The sequence below is a fragment of the Phoenix dactylifera genome, unplaced genomic scaffold (assembly GCF_009389715.1).
Source record: "Phoenix dactylifera cultivar Barhee BC4 unplaced genomic scaffold, palm_55x_up_171113_PBpolish2nd_filt_p 000275F, whole genome shotgun sequence".
NCBI classification, from domain to species: Eukaryota; Viridiplantae; Streptophyta; class Magnoliopsida; order Arecales; family Arecaceae; genus Phoenix; species Phoenix dactylifera.
This window is the reverse complement of record NW_024067760.1, coordinates 138588-156369: the sequence shown is the minus strand read 5'-3', so window position 1 is coordinate 156369 and position 17782 is coordinate 138588. Positions and strand designations below refer to the sequence as shown.

At 37.7% G+C, this 17782-nt stretch overlaps 1 protein-coding gene across 2 annotated transcripts; it reads right to left on the bottom strand.

The window, feature by feature from the left end:
* Window positions 1-6618: 6618 nt before the first annotated feature.
* LOC103720742 lies at window positions 6619-13107 on the bottom strand. Of its 2 annotated transcripts, none has more exons than XM_008810592.4 (5): window positions 12949-13107; window positions 9848-10704; window positions 8949-9107; window positions 7008-7269; window positions 6619-6890 (listed from the first exon to the last, which is right to left on the bottom strand). In XM_008810592.4, the coding sequence occupies exons 1-5, from the start codon at window positions 13070-13072 to the stop codon at window positions 6745-6747; spliced, it is 1548 nt and encodes a 515-aa protein (XP_008808814.3). In that variant the 5' UTR covers window positions 13073-13107; the 3' UTR covers window positions 6619-6744. The 2 variants fall into 2 exon arrangements, with proteins under 2 accessions (XP_008808814.3, XP_008808813.2); XM_008810591.4 differs by lacking the exon at window positions 12949-13107 and adding an exon at window positions 12746-12908.
* Window positions 13108-17782: the final 4675 nt, after the last annotated feature.

Below are 17782 nucleotides of genomic sequence, written 5' to 3'. Positions count from 1 at the left end.
GAGCCCTCCATTTAAGGCACATACCTTTTCAATATTCAGTCGATGTGGGACTAAGTCTGAGACCCTTTATTCCCACAACATCAGCCCCCCCAGCGGGAAGGTCTGTGCCAAGGTCAAGGGCCCTTACCTGGCGTGCCATTGTTGAGGTCGAAGTTCCTCTGACCTCAAATATTAGCCCCCACCGAACTGGAATAGGAAAAGAAGACTGCGTTCGCACAGAAGGTATCGTCCGCTTTGGGGATCAGTAGCTCCGGGCCTAGTGGGCTCGCTGGAGGGCGCCACCCCTCACGGTTTAGTCCTTTAAAAGGCGCCTCCTGAGGAAAGGGTAATCGAGCCCTCCATTTAAGGCACAGACCTTTTCGCTATTCAGTCGATGTGGGACTAAGTCCAAGATCCTTTATTCCCACAATACCATCAAATGAAAGAGCTATCTAGGGATAATGGATGGAAGGCTTTGTTGCCGGTCTTCAAGTTAACAATGTGAAAAACTTCCATCAATCTCAAGACAACAATAGGTTAGAAAACCCGTCGGATTGGCCTCGGCCAGATCCTCCAATATGTAATCAGAGGAGAAAAATCTGGAAGAAGAGACAATTGAGAGTTTTAGTACCATTATGGTTGTACCTTTCATTAAGAAATTTAGGGTCTACGTAGCCACAGGATCTAGAATCTTCTGGACATCATGCTGTAACGTACTAGAATTGTGTTGTAACTATACAAGATCACATCATAACTGCCTTAAGATATGGGGCTTGGAGCCATTAGGGTAATCTTTAATTGTTGGTGTGATGAAAACAGTACACTTCCGCATAGAATGTGGAGTCATCGCTCAAGATGTAAGGGCTCAGATTGGGCTGGAATGGATGTTGAGTGGAGCATCTATTAGTCCGAGCTATAGGACTTTACATCTGTCAATGCATGACCATGGAGGTCAGTTGCTTTTGATTAGCTCATCTCTAATCTTGGATAGATGGTGATAAACCTAGCTTGATCTTGCATGGTGCCATGTTAGCCTTGAGTCAAACAAATTTGGTCATGTTATCAAACTCATTTTCTGCCACATCATTTGCCCCTCCACTTTTGAATCCGAGGCATTTCTCTCAATCCAGGTGAAGGATGTAATTGCACTCCCCATTTTTTGCATCGTTTTGAAGCGGACATTAAATTTTGAGTGGGAATTCTCCAAAAGATGAGTGATGTGGACCATTTAGTGAAGAACATTTATGACATGTGCTTATTTACTAGGTCGAAAAGTTGATCAGTTGGACTGATCTAGGCTATTTAGGGCTCTATATAAAAGGAGCAAGCCCTAGTAGTTTTTCCATAACTGGGGAGCTTTTGGAGATCCTCTTAGGTTTATTCCACTAAGTGCTTTGATATACTTTGATGGGGTCAAGTCGCCAAGTTCTCCGAGTAGGTCCCTACGTAAGCCAATCATCTCCTTTCTTCTCCTTTCTTTTTAAAGAGTTGGACTTTTTCGTCAACTCTAATTTTTTCTATAGACATTGACTAAATGGCTTCGGCATACAAAAGTCATCTTAGGCCTCAAGTGGAGGAGCTTGAGTCATCCTTGCACGCAGCACGAGGCTTGGGAGAACATGACCAATGCGAAGCTAGATTGAGGTTTGCTAAGGGCAATCTGGGGTCTTTAGAGGACTGAGCTGAGGTGGCTGAGCTTCGGGCTACCAAGGCTGAGAAGAAGTTGAAGATCGCCGAGCTTCAATTTGCCAAGGCCAAAAAAAAGCCCTTCAAGCCATAGAGGAGTATAAGGCTTCGGGGACTATTATATGGAGCTCGCCCTCACCGTGGTTCAAACATTCATGGAGGGCTTCAACATGTGCAGGGACCAGGAGCTGAAGCTCTTCCCTGAGTCTGATGTCAACTACCTCAGCCCTTCTAAGTGTAGCGATGGCGATGCTGAGGAGCCTTCATGCCCCAAGAAGTAGGCCTCTATGTACGTCTTCTTTTTGTGCTTCTTCATGGTGTTGCTAAGCCTCGGGACCTTGCCGAAGTCGTTGACCTTGTAGAACTAAAGTGTGGCTACTTTTGACCTTCTTCTTTTATAATGAAGTCTGCTCGGATTCTAGGCTAACCTATTTTATAATCAAGTATTGTAAATGAAATGGAATGAAATTTGTGCATACCTACTTTTTTAATTCTTGGCTTTTTATTTCTAGCATTTGAGGTTGTCTCATGGATGCTGAGGTTAGATGAATCACATCGAAGTGCATTCAAAAATAGGATGAGATAAACCCAGAATGTCATTAAAAGTATGCTAAGATGATGATAGAATTCTCAAAGAGACAAGTCGAGATAAAACCAAAATGCCACTAATATAGGCTGAGATAAAGCTAGTATTTCTATAAAGATAAGTCGAGATAAAACCAGAATGCCATAAAGATTGGCTGACGCAAGGCCGAGAGTCCTCTAGAGATAGGTTGAAATAAATGTAGAGTGCCAATATGTTGAGATCGGCCGAATAAAGCCAGAATGCCTTTAGAACATGCATAAAGTATTTGAGGTCTTCCTAACATATGCCGAGGTCAATTGAATGAAGCCAAAGCAATGGACTACATTCCTCTATTGTTCTTCGGGCCTCTACTTTCCCTTTTGGTATTTTGGCTTAAATAGTGGATTTTAGTCCTTAGGGGTTGGACTATAGTTCTTTGTGGCCTCTACTCCCCCCTTCTTCTTGGTTTTGTCCAACCGAGGTAGTGGACTACGGTTCTTAGTGGCCAATGGGACTTTACCCTCAGTTCTTCATGTTGTTCGGTTGAGGTGGGTTATAATTCTTCCAAGGTTGGACAATGGTGCTCTTTTGGTAGCCAATGGGCCTTTTTGGGTGGTCTACAGGCCTTTTTGAGTGGTCACGGGCAATTTTGGTTGGCCAATAGGCCTTTTTGAGTGGCCAATGGGCATTTTTGAATGGCCAACTGACCTTGCCCCTCCATTCTTAGCATTATTCAGCCAAGATAGTGGACTAGGGTCCTAGGGGTTTGGCTATGGTCCCCGGTGGCTAACATGCCTTTACCTTTGCTTCTCAACATTATCCAACTATAGTTCTTTTGAGGTTGGACAAAAGTTCTCTTTTGGTAGCCGATGGGCCTTTTTGAGTAGCCATTGGGCGTTTTTGGGTGGCCAATAGGCCTTTTTAGGCGGCTGATGGACTTTTTTGGATGACAATTGGGCCTTTGCCTACCCATTCTCGATGTTGTCCGGCCGAGGTAATGGACTACGATTCTAGAGGGCTGGACTCTATAGCTTATCTGAAACATTGTTATCAAAAATTTGTTTTGACATGGATTAGAGTTTCCCCTAAGAAAAAGTTGAATTTAGTAAAACCGATACATTTTGTATTAGGGAGCTCACTTCGAAAACTTAAATAAAAAAAGGTCTAAGATTTAAGAATTAAATAATCTCTACCTTCTCAACTAACACAACCTTTTCCTCTCTCGCCTCTTTATTTTTTTTCTCCATCACTTTGCCATTGGATGAAAGAGTTATCTAGGAACAAGGGATGCAGAGTGTTGCTGCCATCTTCCAGTTGACGATATGGAATGCCTTCGCCAGCCTCCGTCGATCTACAAGATGACAACATGTTAGAGGACTCGCCAGATTGGCTCCTATCTAGCCCTCTGATGCTTAAGTCAAGGGAAAATATGCGGGGGAAGAGACGATTGAGAGTTTTTGTGCCGTAGTGGTCATATCTTTCATAGGGGATTCATGGTCTATATGTTGCCATAGGTTCAAAATTTTTTGAAGGTCATGCTATAACAGATGGAATTGTGTTGTAATTATCCAAGATCGCATCATAACCATCTTAAGATACAGTGTAGCAGCTTGGGGCCATTATATATTCTTTGATTGTTGGTGTGATGAAAGGAGTGCACTTCTACATAGAACGTAGAGTCGTCGCCTGAGGCAAAAGGGCTCAAGTTGGTTTGTGATGGATGCTGAGTGAAGCATCTATCAGTCTGAGCTACGAGACTGTACGTTGGTTGGCACGTGATTTCGGTGGTCGGTTTCTACTGGTCAGTTTGTCTCTGCTCTTGGATTGATTGTGGTAGACTTGGCTTATAAATAAGTAGATTATAATATGAAGGAGAGTGCCATGCCAGTCTAGACTTGGACAAATCTGGTCATGCCATGTTATCAGGCTTATTTTCTGCCACATCACAAAGCATCCAAACATGCCCTTGAGAGCCCAGACTCCTCTAAAAGAATATAAGGGAGATAGTAAGGGATATAAATGAAGGAAAAGCAATCTCTTGTAAAGTGGTGCTCCATTGTTGAGGGAAAAGTGAAATAGTGATGGTTGATCTGAGCATAGTAGAGAAGCTTGGTAAACACAATTATGTTCATTGGCATACTAGGATTTTTTTGAGGGGGTTAGAGGGGTGGATCATATATGCCTAGTACGCATATATTTAGAAGAATCAGAAAGTAAAATATCATGAGGTTGAGTGGGAACTATTCAGATGCTCTCCTAGCTAATCTCTTCGATGTCATTTGCCACATGATGCCACTCAGTCTATAGCATTGTTCACCTCTTGGTACACATGGGTAACCTCGAAGGATGCGAAGTAGGAGAAAAATCTCCAAATGTCAAGAAGAATGGGTACTCAAGATGCCAAATGCCACTTCCCCTACTCCTCTTAAATCAACTACTAATAGGGTGGTGTCATACAAATGGCAACCCTTAGTAGCCATAAAACCAGAATTCGGTCCTTTGATCACAAAACATGCTCTACCTTTCTATCGTCATCTAAGACACTGCAATTAAAGTTAATCTTGAGGAAGCTAGTGGATGGGAGCTCTCATAAGATGTAGATTATTTGAGAGTGCACAACATCTGCTCCAATGGAATCCCAAGTGTCCCTAGCTACCAAGGAATCCTTGGTGATCATAGTATGCATTCTTTTAGAAGCTTGTATTACCCTTTCATAAGAGTATCTAGGCAATTATATCCTATTTTCAAACACACAACCATTCCTGGCTAACCAAATGCGGCAAGCTATAAGATGCATAAATCTCCTACCTTCTATAGAATCTCCAAGAATTTTCGAATTAATAATGCCCCTAGGCATATGGCTTCAATGCACACATCATCTAAGTGGGAACAAAGTGATTTCCTTTGATATGGTTGGCTCCTAGTCCTCGGGGAAAAAAGTATTTGGTACCATAGTTGGGGCTGCGACTTTGCTCCCATCCATTAAGGGGTGGTTGGCTTCATTGATTGAAGTACGCATTCCTTGCTCCGTCTGACATAATCTCTTATAAATAGGCACAATTTTTTTACCTTAGTTTGAGAACTCAAAGGGCTCCATCAAATAACCTTCGACCTTATTTTCTTGACTCACCAACATTAGATAATCAAGTTTCTTGAGGATCTTGGCATTCTGAAAATTGATAGGTCGATCCAATGGTTTGAATGGTAATATTTACTATAGTTTGCATCACAGCATGTTGTAGCTGGCAGCTCTGATCTTCGATAACAAAATCAAGCCTCTCATCTTGTTTTGTCATCAGCTCTAGAGCTATCCTATTTCACTCTACAAGTGGCTTTAAGACAACAACCATTTGGCATGAGAACATCTCCAACAGGCTATGCCGACTCTCTTCCAGGTATAATTGGAGTTGCATGGCCACTTTATGCAGAAGATCAACTGGCATATGGGTTGCCATCATCTAGAAAACATCCATCTTCCTCTCCAGTAATATAGTGATAGCTATGCAGCAATGTGCCGCTGGGTGTGCCAAAAACTTATTTTCCCTCTTCGCTATTAAGATGGGAGCACAAGCTAGTAGCTAAGTTGTGGTAAATATGATGCATGCCATCAGCCTTGGGTTAGTTGGAAATAGGGTGATTAAAGGACGATGATAAAAGTAGTATGGGTCAAGGTGCCTTGACCTTTAAGGAGTTTTTTTATCATTACACCATCTATTTGAAAAAAGAAGGATGCAGTAGGACAAGGTGTAGCCATAGCTACGATCAAAATATTCTACCACTACTCATACAGATAAATTAGAGTCCCATTGATAAGTTAAGAAAAGAAATTTAAAGATAAAGTACAGATAATTTAAAGATAACTAATTTCAGCGTTAGGTTGAAAAGTTCTCCTTCATATTATAATCTATTTATTTATACTAGAAGACAAACAAAATGGTATGGTAACTACCCACTCTTTAATAACAATTATACTAGAAATTGTTCTCCTTCATACCAGATGGTCGAAAAGTTCTCCTTCATATTACAATCTACTTATTTATACTAGAAGACAAACCAGATGCTACGATCATTGGATGGGTCCAACGAATGGTTGGCGGTGCGGATGTATGCCACCCTCTGATTCGGAACATTCGAGCTTTGATCTGTGATGGGATGGCTTTTCAGGCCATACATGTCTACAAAAATGCTAACGGAGCTGCGGACTGGGCGGCCACATACATGGCCAACCATTCTAGAGACACTATTTGGGTTGGAGAGAGTGAGCTGCCTAGTGCGCTCCGAAATATACTGTATTTTGACTTTTTTAGATATATCCATACTAGATCTATATGAATAATACGTTTTAGCAGGGAAAAAAAAAAAGCCATTTTCTCTTAGCAACCACACCACACCACCAAATTCAAAAGCCACTGGACATTCAGATGAAGGAGAGAAGACTGCTACAAGGCTGAGATAGGTACAATACGGTATAGTCCTGTTTTTCTTCTCTTTTTTATTGGGTAATGGATGCAGTCCTAATTGTTCACCAAGGTTTGATAACCTTCATCTCCATCGTGTTTTCGACAATAACTGACCCAACAATAACTGACCCCGATGATGACAGCTAAAATCGCACCAGCAAGAACGCATGCCCAAGTATACTTCAACAACTCAAAACCCCCTGCATCCAAACAAAGGTATAGTTTGTTGTAATTGTTAGTACAATTGCAATTGTTGTCTAAACTACTGAAACTCCACAGATTAAGTGCATCAGCAAAAACAATAAGAGAGGTCTTACGTGAGATTGGAAAGCTATGGTCATGCAAGGTCTTTGGCTGTGGTTGTGGTTCAGCTACTAATATATAGAAGAGCCCCATAACTCCAGTATGCATTTGGGTTCTGCTGTAATTGGATTCCAGAGTTAGAACCTCGCCATCTGCAACCCTGACAGAGCCTGCCTCAGGATAGCAGGTGGACATCCCAATAATGTAACCAGCCTCATTCCCGGCTTCTCTCCCATCTCCATAAACTGGAATGGAAGTGCACAAGACCCGTCCATCCTAATCCATTCATGTTGCACCAGAAAGAAAGGTAATCAACTAGTTAGCAGGTGAAGCTAATCTATGATGTCAAACAGAATTTAACATCGCACCTCAACATAAGAAGAACAGAGGATAAGAAAATGATATATTTTTAATCCTTTCTAACTTGTTCATCCTTTCAATTTGTTTCAGTCTTCACAGCTCAACAGAAGCTCCTCTAGAGAAATCTAGTATGACTAGCTATTCATTTGAATGAATTTTTTATGGTTACATATTAGGATTTGTGATTTAACATAAGTTTATATGTCAGAATTGATTTTCAACTACTGAAAACGCTGGAATCATTACTGTATTCTTATAATAACATCAATATTATGTTTATCTTAAATAATGTAAGATTCAGCTGAAATATTTAATTACTATTTAATTTCTTCAGGAATCATAATCTATAACTACCATCTCCATATACCGATGAAATAAAATTAATCTATAACTAATGTACTAAACAAGAACGATAAATATCATTTTGTGATGGAATTCTATTTGTTCCTTATCAGTTAAAGGTTCGTCACATTACACTCTTGGAATGGACACTATAGCCATGCATGATAAATTAGATCAATAATTTCATGATGGATCTTTCTATTCTCTATTTTAGCTGGTTTACAGCATTTCTTTGCCAGACATACTCCACTTTGTCCTCTTTCATTTCAGACATAATTTCCTTCCACAATTAATTAATGAGCCTGCGAGTGCTGATTAGAAAATATGGGCTAAGAAGATACATCTTTTTGAAAAGTAAAAGGGAGGTTTGGCGATCCAAAGTAAGATGATGCATCAAATAAGATTTATCACAAGAAGCAAATATATAATTATTTTAAACTAATCAAACAGCAGTTTAATCATAAAATGGTAGAAATCAGGTTGATCTCACTTGTTGCTATTTGAAGCTCATTGTTGTCTACCTATATGTTAAACAAAGAGTGGAGAAGCGGCACAAATGCTATTTAACTGAAATGACACGAGGGCAATCCTCCAAAACCCATTATTCTCATCGTCATTCTTTCGAGATGAAGGGGCAGGCAAGAAGACATTCCGCTCAGATGTGTTCCATAGAAAAGAAATGGAATGACAAAGCTAGAATTCCATGTAAACAGAGTATAGAAAATTTGAATGAACTGCTAAGTAAAACTCACCGGTTAATAATAAACAATTTATTGCTCTATAACCATTAACACAGTTGAATTCCTTGTAATGTTGGAAAGATGCTGTCAGAATATTAATATTTTTAGAACATGTTGATGATTTTTGGAATAATTCACCCCACTGGGTACCACATAACAGTTATAACTGCAGAAAGATAGTTGAAGGATTCAGCACATCTGATGGAAGAAAAAACTCCTCTCAGACACAGAGGTTAAGCACCAATTTTCAGATGACTACAAAATATTATACGCTGGTTCAATTTTATTACAAGTATCTTAAACTAATTATGATCATTCATTTATACCCATTTTTTGAAATATGTATCCTTGTAGTTTTTCAATGAATTGTGCAGTGAATATGGACATGATATAACATGATAATCCAAATGTCATCATAATGCAAGAAAACTATTTTTTCCCCTCAACTTTTGTCATCAGATGAAGTGCCTATCGAAAAAATCAATCATCAGCTATCAATCAGATATACATTACCTGACCATATAGAGAAGATCCTACTCCTCCTGAGTGCTGATGGGCAACACCATAGATAATGTCACCTCCATTAGGAATGACCAATCTCGCCTTCTTAGTATCAAGACACTTACCATTAGCCTTTCCTTCCAGACCACATGCCTTGACTTCATATTCTACCTACACAAGTCCAAAACACAAGAAAAAAATTGCCCAGAAAAGCAGCGATTTCTCTCCATAAGTTCCTAAAGTGAAACTAGGATTTTCGAAACATGACTACTCCGAAAAGAAGAATCTTATACAATATGGAGAATAGAACCATAAAAAGTTGTCTGTTAGTTGTGTATTAGTGCCAAGTGTAACACCTGAGTTGCTTTATCTAGTCAGCCCTTGTTGGCTTCTAAAAAACATAATTAATACAAAATGGTTCCATCTTGCAAAAGACATGCTGAACACATGTATGACAATTACTAGCTAATGCACAAAGGGTGGATCTGGTAGCAGCCAGAGTTATATGTGGTGTTTGGAAGAAGAGGAATGTGAGGGTCTTCAGGGGGACAAAGCAAACAAGATTGACCATAATTCAAAGAGCTGAAAGGTGGCTAAAGAATTGGTTCTATTTTGCCAAGTGTAAGGCAAAGAAACAAATTGTGGAGTTATTTAGCAAGTTAAAACTGTAGACTAAACCTAGCCTTCTTGTTTTCTGGTTGTTGAGGGGCTGTTGTATTGTCACTATCGTTTTCATATACCTAACTCTTTCCCTCAAAAAAGACAATTACCAGCTAATGTCCAAAGTGACTATAAATAACAGAAACAAAATATTAAAAGTTGTTCTCCAATGAGTTTGCCTGACTGACATCATTCTTTTCAACTGTTATAATCAAATAATTGATGTATGATGGAGTTGCATGCATGCATACCTTGCAACTCAAATTGGCAGCAATTCCTTCATAGGGACCATCCATAACCTCCCCTGTATCAGTGACATCGAAAATATAGATCTTGACAGGTATAATGCTATCATGCCAGTCAACCCATGTCACTGTGTACTTTAGATAGAGCTTCCTAATTATACCTCCAAAGCCTTCCCGAACTCGACATTGTGTCTCATCGTAGCAACAATACAAACCTCCAGTATAATCTTTTCTCAGAGGCCGACCGTGTTCATCCTTAGTCACATTGTATAGATTGCACCTGCATTCTGTGCACCCCACCCGGTCCTCCACACCTCTTGTGTCGATGGCATGGACATTCAGCAGCCACATCTCCTTGTATCCTTTGGGAATGTCTTTAAGGTTTCCCACTTCTATACCGTAAGGGTCAGGAACCCATGTGGAGGTTCTACGTGTCTCTGAGCCGAGGCCAAAGTATTGTCCTAGCGTTCGTTTGCAAATTCCAGCATTTCTAGCCAAAATAAACTTTTTAAGATTAACATCCACAGAACTGAGCTCACCAGGAATTTTGTGTTCCTTGTCACTGTAAAATCTTTCCACAACCCAATGATGAAGGTAAGTCTCATGAAGGGGGACTGAGATGCCATTCTCATCAACCACTTCAGCATCAAAACTCTTCAGAGCAATGTGACCTTTTGGGAATGGGATATTGAAATAGATCTTGTTTGCCACAGAGCCTGGTCTTAAAATAATTGGAGGGGAGTGGAAGATGGCAGTTTTTAATGAGCGATCACCTATCTTTAAAGTTTGTGAGGCATGCAGAGCTACAGCCGGCAAGAGGGTAATTAATGACAGCAGCCACAACTGACTATGAAACATTCTGTCTGAGAGTGAGAAAAAGTATATCAGCAAATGCTAGTAGAAAATTTAGCTACTAACTAATCTAGATAATATGAGTTTCACTAATATTAGAGATACCATGAAAGCAAATGCACTGGCTTGGAAACTACATCTTTTAAAAAATGGCATCTAGATTCAACAGAACGTTTACTTAACCATAACACTAAATATATGAACTGCTGCTTTTCTTATTTATGGAGCAACTTGCTAGTCAAGAGCACTTTTTTCTTAACTCTTATTACTAAGTAACTGTTTTGCTTAGGCCACTTCAGAATTCACAAAGCTATCCCAGCTAGTTGAAATTAAAAGCCATGCTGCTAGTACGCATTAAAGGAGAACAGATAATTTAATCTTTATATAACTTTTTCAGTAAAAAAAGCGGTTAATCTCCAAAGTTAAACACAAATGCATTTAGGTAGAAAATCACTGTAAAATTATTACTACAAAATTTAATTAAAGGTACAAAAAATAGATACTATTAATCACATCTTGGAGGCAGTATTTTAATTCCTTAGACATGTAAAGCCATTAAAACAAAATGATGATTTTTCCCTTTTTTTCGTGTGTTAGATAAAGAACGAGATAAAGGAAGCTAACCGAAGGGACTAGATGCATCCAGTCAAATAGAATTTACAACACAGATGAGTCCTCAACAGGTATACTTATTTACCTAAATATGTTTGAAGGTATCTGTATTAAACATTAAGATGGTGGAAACTATATACTTCTAGATTGGTCCCCATAAGTTTGATAGAAGATGTTATTTAGTAACTAAAATTTGTTTTTATACAATTCTTTTATCGTGTAAGAAAGTCAAGAAAACTTTTTATCGGTTTCCCACTCTTTAAAATAACAAGCAGACCTACTAAAACTAATCAAATGTTATTCATCATGGAATTTCACCATAAAAAGTGAAGGCACTAAGCATCAATTTGATAATTGTAACTGAGTGGTGTGTTAAAGAAATAAGGAAAATATATACTACTCCTTTTTTCCTCAGGAGCCATCAACTTCATCAAATTGATTGAAACACTATAGTAAGACCAACTTGATATGAAAAAAATATGCTCTGGCAAGTGATTCAAGGAAAAGATGTCAATTTGTATCCTAAATTTTTGTTCTGATTCATGTACAAAATCAAGGTCTAACAAATTTTCTAAGATGAATTAAGCTTACCACTTCACTCAGAGAAAATCTCATTTAATTAAAAGTTCTTGTATTCAAAGACATGATTTGCATTGAAAGTTGCAATCATATGCTCTCTCTCTCTCTCTCTCTCTCTCTCTCTCTCTCTCCCTCCAATCAAAAAAGGGAAGTAGAAGAAGTTCATATGGTTTTAACAAAGAGCTCGCTGGACTCTTCGAAAAGAACCAAATAACTCAGTAGACTTCAGAAAAACACAACTAAGTAGGCACAAACAAGAAAATGGTTTCTAAAACAGGTTCTATATATCATCGACAACGAGGTTACATAAATTAATGTATGCCTTCATTTTTCCTAGAACGAATTAACTATAAAGTTGTAATTTTTCTTCTATTCACCATCTTAGCTGAAGGAGGGGAAAACCTTTGATTGGGGAATCAGAAGATTGCTTTGGTTTGTTAATCATCATGCGCCCACAAATATATTGGAATACTTAACAGACATGCCAACCTCTTATTAAAAACATAAAATCAACAGGCAAATGATCCGATAACATGAGTAGCATGGACTAAATCCATTGCTTCATTTATCTCTTCGTGGGGAAAAACTATTCAAGCCCATCAAATCTCATTGGACAAAACAAGATTCAAAAACTCAACATTAAACATAGAATAATAGATATTCTGAGAAAAATTAAGCTCTTTCTCTCACATACCAAAGAAAAAAAAAACAAACAAAGAAAGAATAGAGCCCTTGCATGCATGCCATCAAAATTTTTAAACTTCACTCCCTATTTCTCTAGAAAAAAAAAAAGCCCTCTGCCCCCTAGAAGTTACATACGTTTAGATCAACTTTGTTTCCTTTAAAAAGTATACAACTTACCTTTCGATTTTTTCAGTGACTGAAACACCACCAAAGTCATTCATCAAAGAACAAATACGCACGGATTAACAAAAACAGACGTAGAAATGAAGGATTTTTAGACTGAAGATAGGCAACATGATTAGAATTAAGCAAGAAATCACCCAGAAAAGAACCTCCAGGGAACGAGGGAAGAGGACGGACACAGGCAGGAGGGTTCTTACCTTCGACGCTCGAAGATGGTAGGAAATCAGGAGTGCGAACGTGATATGATTCGCAGGGTGCAATAATGTTACATGGAAGTACTCGTCTTGGGAGACGGCACAAGTGCTTGCAAGCTAGTGCCATGTGGCACCGATGATGCCACTCCTTCCGTCAGGAGCTTTGACCTTTACGAAGTAAAATGTGGGAGAGGGGAATCAGGTGCAAGCCGTGTAGATAAGGAACAAAAAAGAGGTAACTTGAAATTGACACCAACATTACTTTATGCTCCGATCACCATATTTATATTTGGCCCCTTTATTTATATATATATATATATATATAGAGAGAGAGAGAGAGAGAGAGAGAGAGAGAGAGAGAGTTTTTATGAATATCCTCTTATATATCAAATTTTACATAAATACACTTTCAATATTAATATTTACATATATATATCTTCTTAAAATATTTATTTTTGCTATTCTATCTTTTTTTATCCTTATTTTTGCATATATACCCACACCACATCTAACTCCGTTAAAACATCAACAATTTCAAATTGAAATAACTAAAATATTCTTAATGAGTAGATATGCAAAATCGCGATGAAGGACAAAAAAGTAATTGCAAAATTTTATTTTATTATAATTAAAATAAATATGGTTTTTATTAACGGTGTTAGAAGAACCGTTATATAAGAGACATTTATGCAAAAACAGTGTTTTATGAGAGTATAGAAATAAATATAAATTTTAGAAGGATATTCATACAAATTTGAATTTTTAGAAGGATATTTATGAAAAAACTGTTTTTTATATTATCTTCTACTAGGTTTGTGGGTGGACTAGGTCCAAGAATATTAAAATTTAAACAAGGGTCCCCTTAGAGGGAAGATTAAGCAAAAATTAATACTTTATCACAACGATGGCTACATGCATTTGATCTCGTGTGGGCCATCATGTCTTATGTAGATTACAATTAATTAAGATGGTGATCAATAACTAAGCATACTCTTCTTCTTTTTTTTATCTAAAGAGGAGTGGTATCAAGTTGTTGCATGTCAATATTCATGACAAACCAATTGATCAATTGGAGATGCCAGCATTTACTTTATTATCTTAGGCCCATATCCAGGGTCTTAAAATTTTAAAATCGTTGATGACATCTAGAATGTGAAAATTCGTTTCCTCTAATTCTTCTATTTGGATAGAATTATTTGCACCATAGAAGTATCCTTTGATTTGTAAATTAAAAACTTGAGAAGCTAATTAATAAATTTTGGGTCCCATGAATCACCTTGATGCTGGGCTCCAACTAATGAGACTTCACTAAGTTGGTAGCTTCAGGATGGTCTTGCTTGCTCTGAATTTTAAATTTGATATACCATTAGAAGAAAAAGAATTGCAGAAATATCAATTTAAACATCATGAACTAGTTTAGAAATATTTGAATGCTAATAGTCCAAGTATTTAGATACCTAGTTATACATCCAAGAATGAATATTAGAGATCATATTTTGTTAATATTTCAATAAATGCGTTCACTGAAGTTGAGGGTGATACATGAGAAAAGAATAGCGATAATATCACCTATTACATTTTCCTCCCCTTGTAAACATCCATGCGTGCACGTCCCATCACAAACTCCTAGGCAGAGATCATGCATCTTGTCTCTATATGTACCCCAGAATTTTAGAAACAAAACGTCCCCATCCCCACAATCCAATCAAGTGGGCCACCATGATCACCTCCTTTGGAGCCTTCCTTTTGTTTGGTAACCCCGTTTCCGGCCGTCCCATTTTGGGTTTCTTAATAAACAATCTCAGCCGTCCATATAAGATTCCCATCTCATTGTTAATTCAGAAAAATAATTGTTAATATACAGTCTAGGATATATGAAATATATGTCACCTGTTGAAAGTATTTCATCACAAAATAAAAATAATATACCGAGAAAGATTTGACTTGGGGAAAGGCAACAATAAGAAAAAAAGAGATCTTCTATAAATATATTTTTTAATAAGTAATTTATTATATATATATATATAATTTTTCAGCCAATATATATATATATATATATCAAAATTATACACAAAGATCATCTAATAAAATATCTATAAGTTCAGTTGCATTCCCACTACGGTCTTAGTTGTTAACCTCGCAATTATAAATAGAATTGGAAGGAGAAATTTTTGAATATAAAATTTTTGAATATAATTATTTTGGTGCATGGAAACTTTGTTCAACTTATAAGTCTTGCATGATCTTTAGGGCATCGCTCTAAGATTTATGCGGTGTGTCATGTGGGTGAGCTAAATAATAAATTCGGAGAATTATAAAAGTTGTATCAGTGCTTAAATTTATGATTGCTAGGAACATGATAGAAGCAGTATTAAAACCTAAGGTTAAGGTCGCTAGAGTTTGTAGCTGAAGTAATCCATAAGGTTTACTTTTGATCGACAATTTATGTCCCAAGCGATAATATGTGGGGTTTGACAAATTTTTGTGGATTTAGGTCAAAATTGCATAGCACAAGTATAGTGAGTTAAGTCACTATGAAGCTGATTAGGACAAATCAATTTTGATTCATAGCATGTTGTAATGGAGAGGATTTAATTCAAATCATGGATAGAAGGGAGTTTACTTAAGAGCTCGAGGATTGAGATAAGGATTGAGTATCTTCAAACTTTCAAACCTTAGCTATGTTAATCTCAAGAACAATAATTTTAAAGGGGAGAGAATACGATGACCTGGCATGAAGTAGGTGAACCCACATGTGCCTTGAATGCAAGGTGGAAGAGATAGAAAAAAAAATCCTCATGCAGTTCACTAAGGGAAGCAGACTCTTGGTAGGAGTCCATCTTCTTCCCCAATCTCGTCGGATGGATGACTCAAGAGCTATGCTTTCCTTCTCTAAACCCTCTCTTTAATTTGTCTATAAAAGCAACCCTATACTTCCTCTTTAGCATCCATCTTCGAAGATCCCTTAATTCGAGTAGTGAACCAAGCTCTTTTGGGGAGGATTTCTTGGAGATTTTCGGTTGATCCAGCCATGAGATCTCTCTAAAGTCAAGATATTGTCTAGATCTTGTTTTTTTCTTCTTTTTTTGGTTCTTCGACTATTGCCATCACTCGTATTTAGGATGGCAAGTCACTGTATTTGTTATGAACAGGGTCTCCCCTATTTTTGTTTCTTTTATCTCACCGGACGAACCACCATTGCTAAGAGTGGCTGATATTTGGCCGTTGTCACGGTTGCCACCACACCTAAAAGTCTCTTTTTCCCTTCCTGACACGGGTTTGCCGTAATACTGGAACTATGGCAAATGCATCTATCGTCATTGAGATCCCCACCTCTTGTTGTGGGCTCCTTTGGCTGCCACCATCCCTAGAAGTCCCCTTTCTCTTCCTCTCTTTTGAGAAAGAGAGTGCCCCTCGTTTCCTCTCTCTTCTCTCTCTTTCTATCTCCTCTCTTCCTTCCCTCTCTAGTTGATTCAAGGGGTTGAGTGAAGAGATTTAGGAGAATTAGTAGCAGACCCTACTAACTTAATAAAGGATACTAGGCTGTCGATTACCCCTTTTATGGCTTTGATGTTCTGAGTTGATTCTGTAGAAGAGCAGCCATCTTGGCAAGAAGGTGTTGTGTGTACTCCGCACCCTACTTTGTAGGTCGATGTGTGGGTTGGTATATTTTATGTTTGTATTTATCTTCGATAGAGGTAAAAATTCCTATACACAATTACTTATATGGGTAATATGTATTCTGTAACATGTGTTAATGATTTTGGGTTTTGCATCGTACGCCCCATGATTGCTGATTGATTTCTTAATGAATATAAAAATATAATTTTTTTGTTGTAATGATGTATCAAATATCGGTGATTACGATTGCTTGAAATATGTTGTTGGTTGTTTGGAATATGATACCGATTCTTTTAGAATTTGGCAAGAAATATAATATAAAATTAGTATGGATGAAATTTTTTAATTTGATTAATGAATGAAGGAATTTGGATTAGACTCGTTATGGGTTGCCAATCACAGGCCAAATCATGGCACATTATTTTACCATTGTGGGCTGAAGCGCAGGTATCTTGGTTTGCCACTATGGACTGAAGCATGAATATTAGAGCTTACCACCATAGGCCAAAGTACGGATATTATGGTTTGCCACAACAGCCCAGAGTATGAAATTATGGTTTGTCAATCATGGACCGAAATGCGACTATGGATAGTCCAAATCAAAAAAATAATTGTTGATTGGAAATCCAGTTCATAACGGAAGATTACATATATGAAACAACTATTGAACAAAAGTTTTAGAATGTTGAATCTGACATATTTCTTGAATGAGTTGTATGATTGATGATGTACATCTATGTGTGTATATTTATATGGATTTATTTGAGCTATGTTGATTAATTGGTATGAAGTATTATGATTTTACCTACACTTTGATATGGTTTTATAGCTAATCTCTATTTTAAATTTACCTTACCATATTGGTGAGTGTATGGATTCTTTCTAGACCGTAAATGTCACACCATCTATTTCTTTTTCCCTTTGGAGTTGCAGGATGCTTAGTCTCAGATGGGTTAGATATGGAGTTCGAGTGTCGGAGTTATTAGTTAGTTGATTTTCTGATACTGGATAAATATTTGAATCTTGTAATTGAGCAAACTCTTCTAATGATGGATTTATTTAGTTAGACCATTATGGTTAAATTCTATGATTAATTTAGTTATTTTGATGCTTTTGGAATTTTTGTTAAACTTATAGGCTTTACATGATCTTTAGGGCGTCGCCCAGGCCGCGTAGTCAACCTAGGTGGGGGTTCAGGGCTTGACTGGAGCAGCCT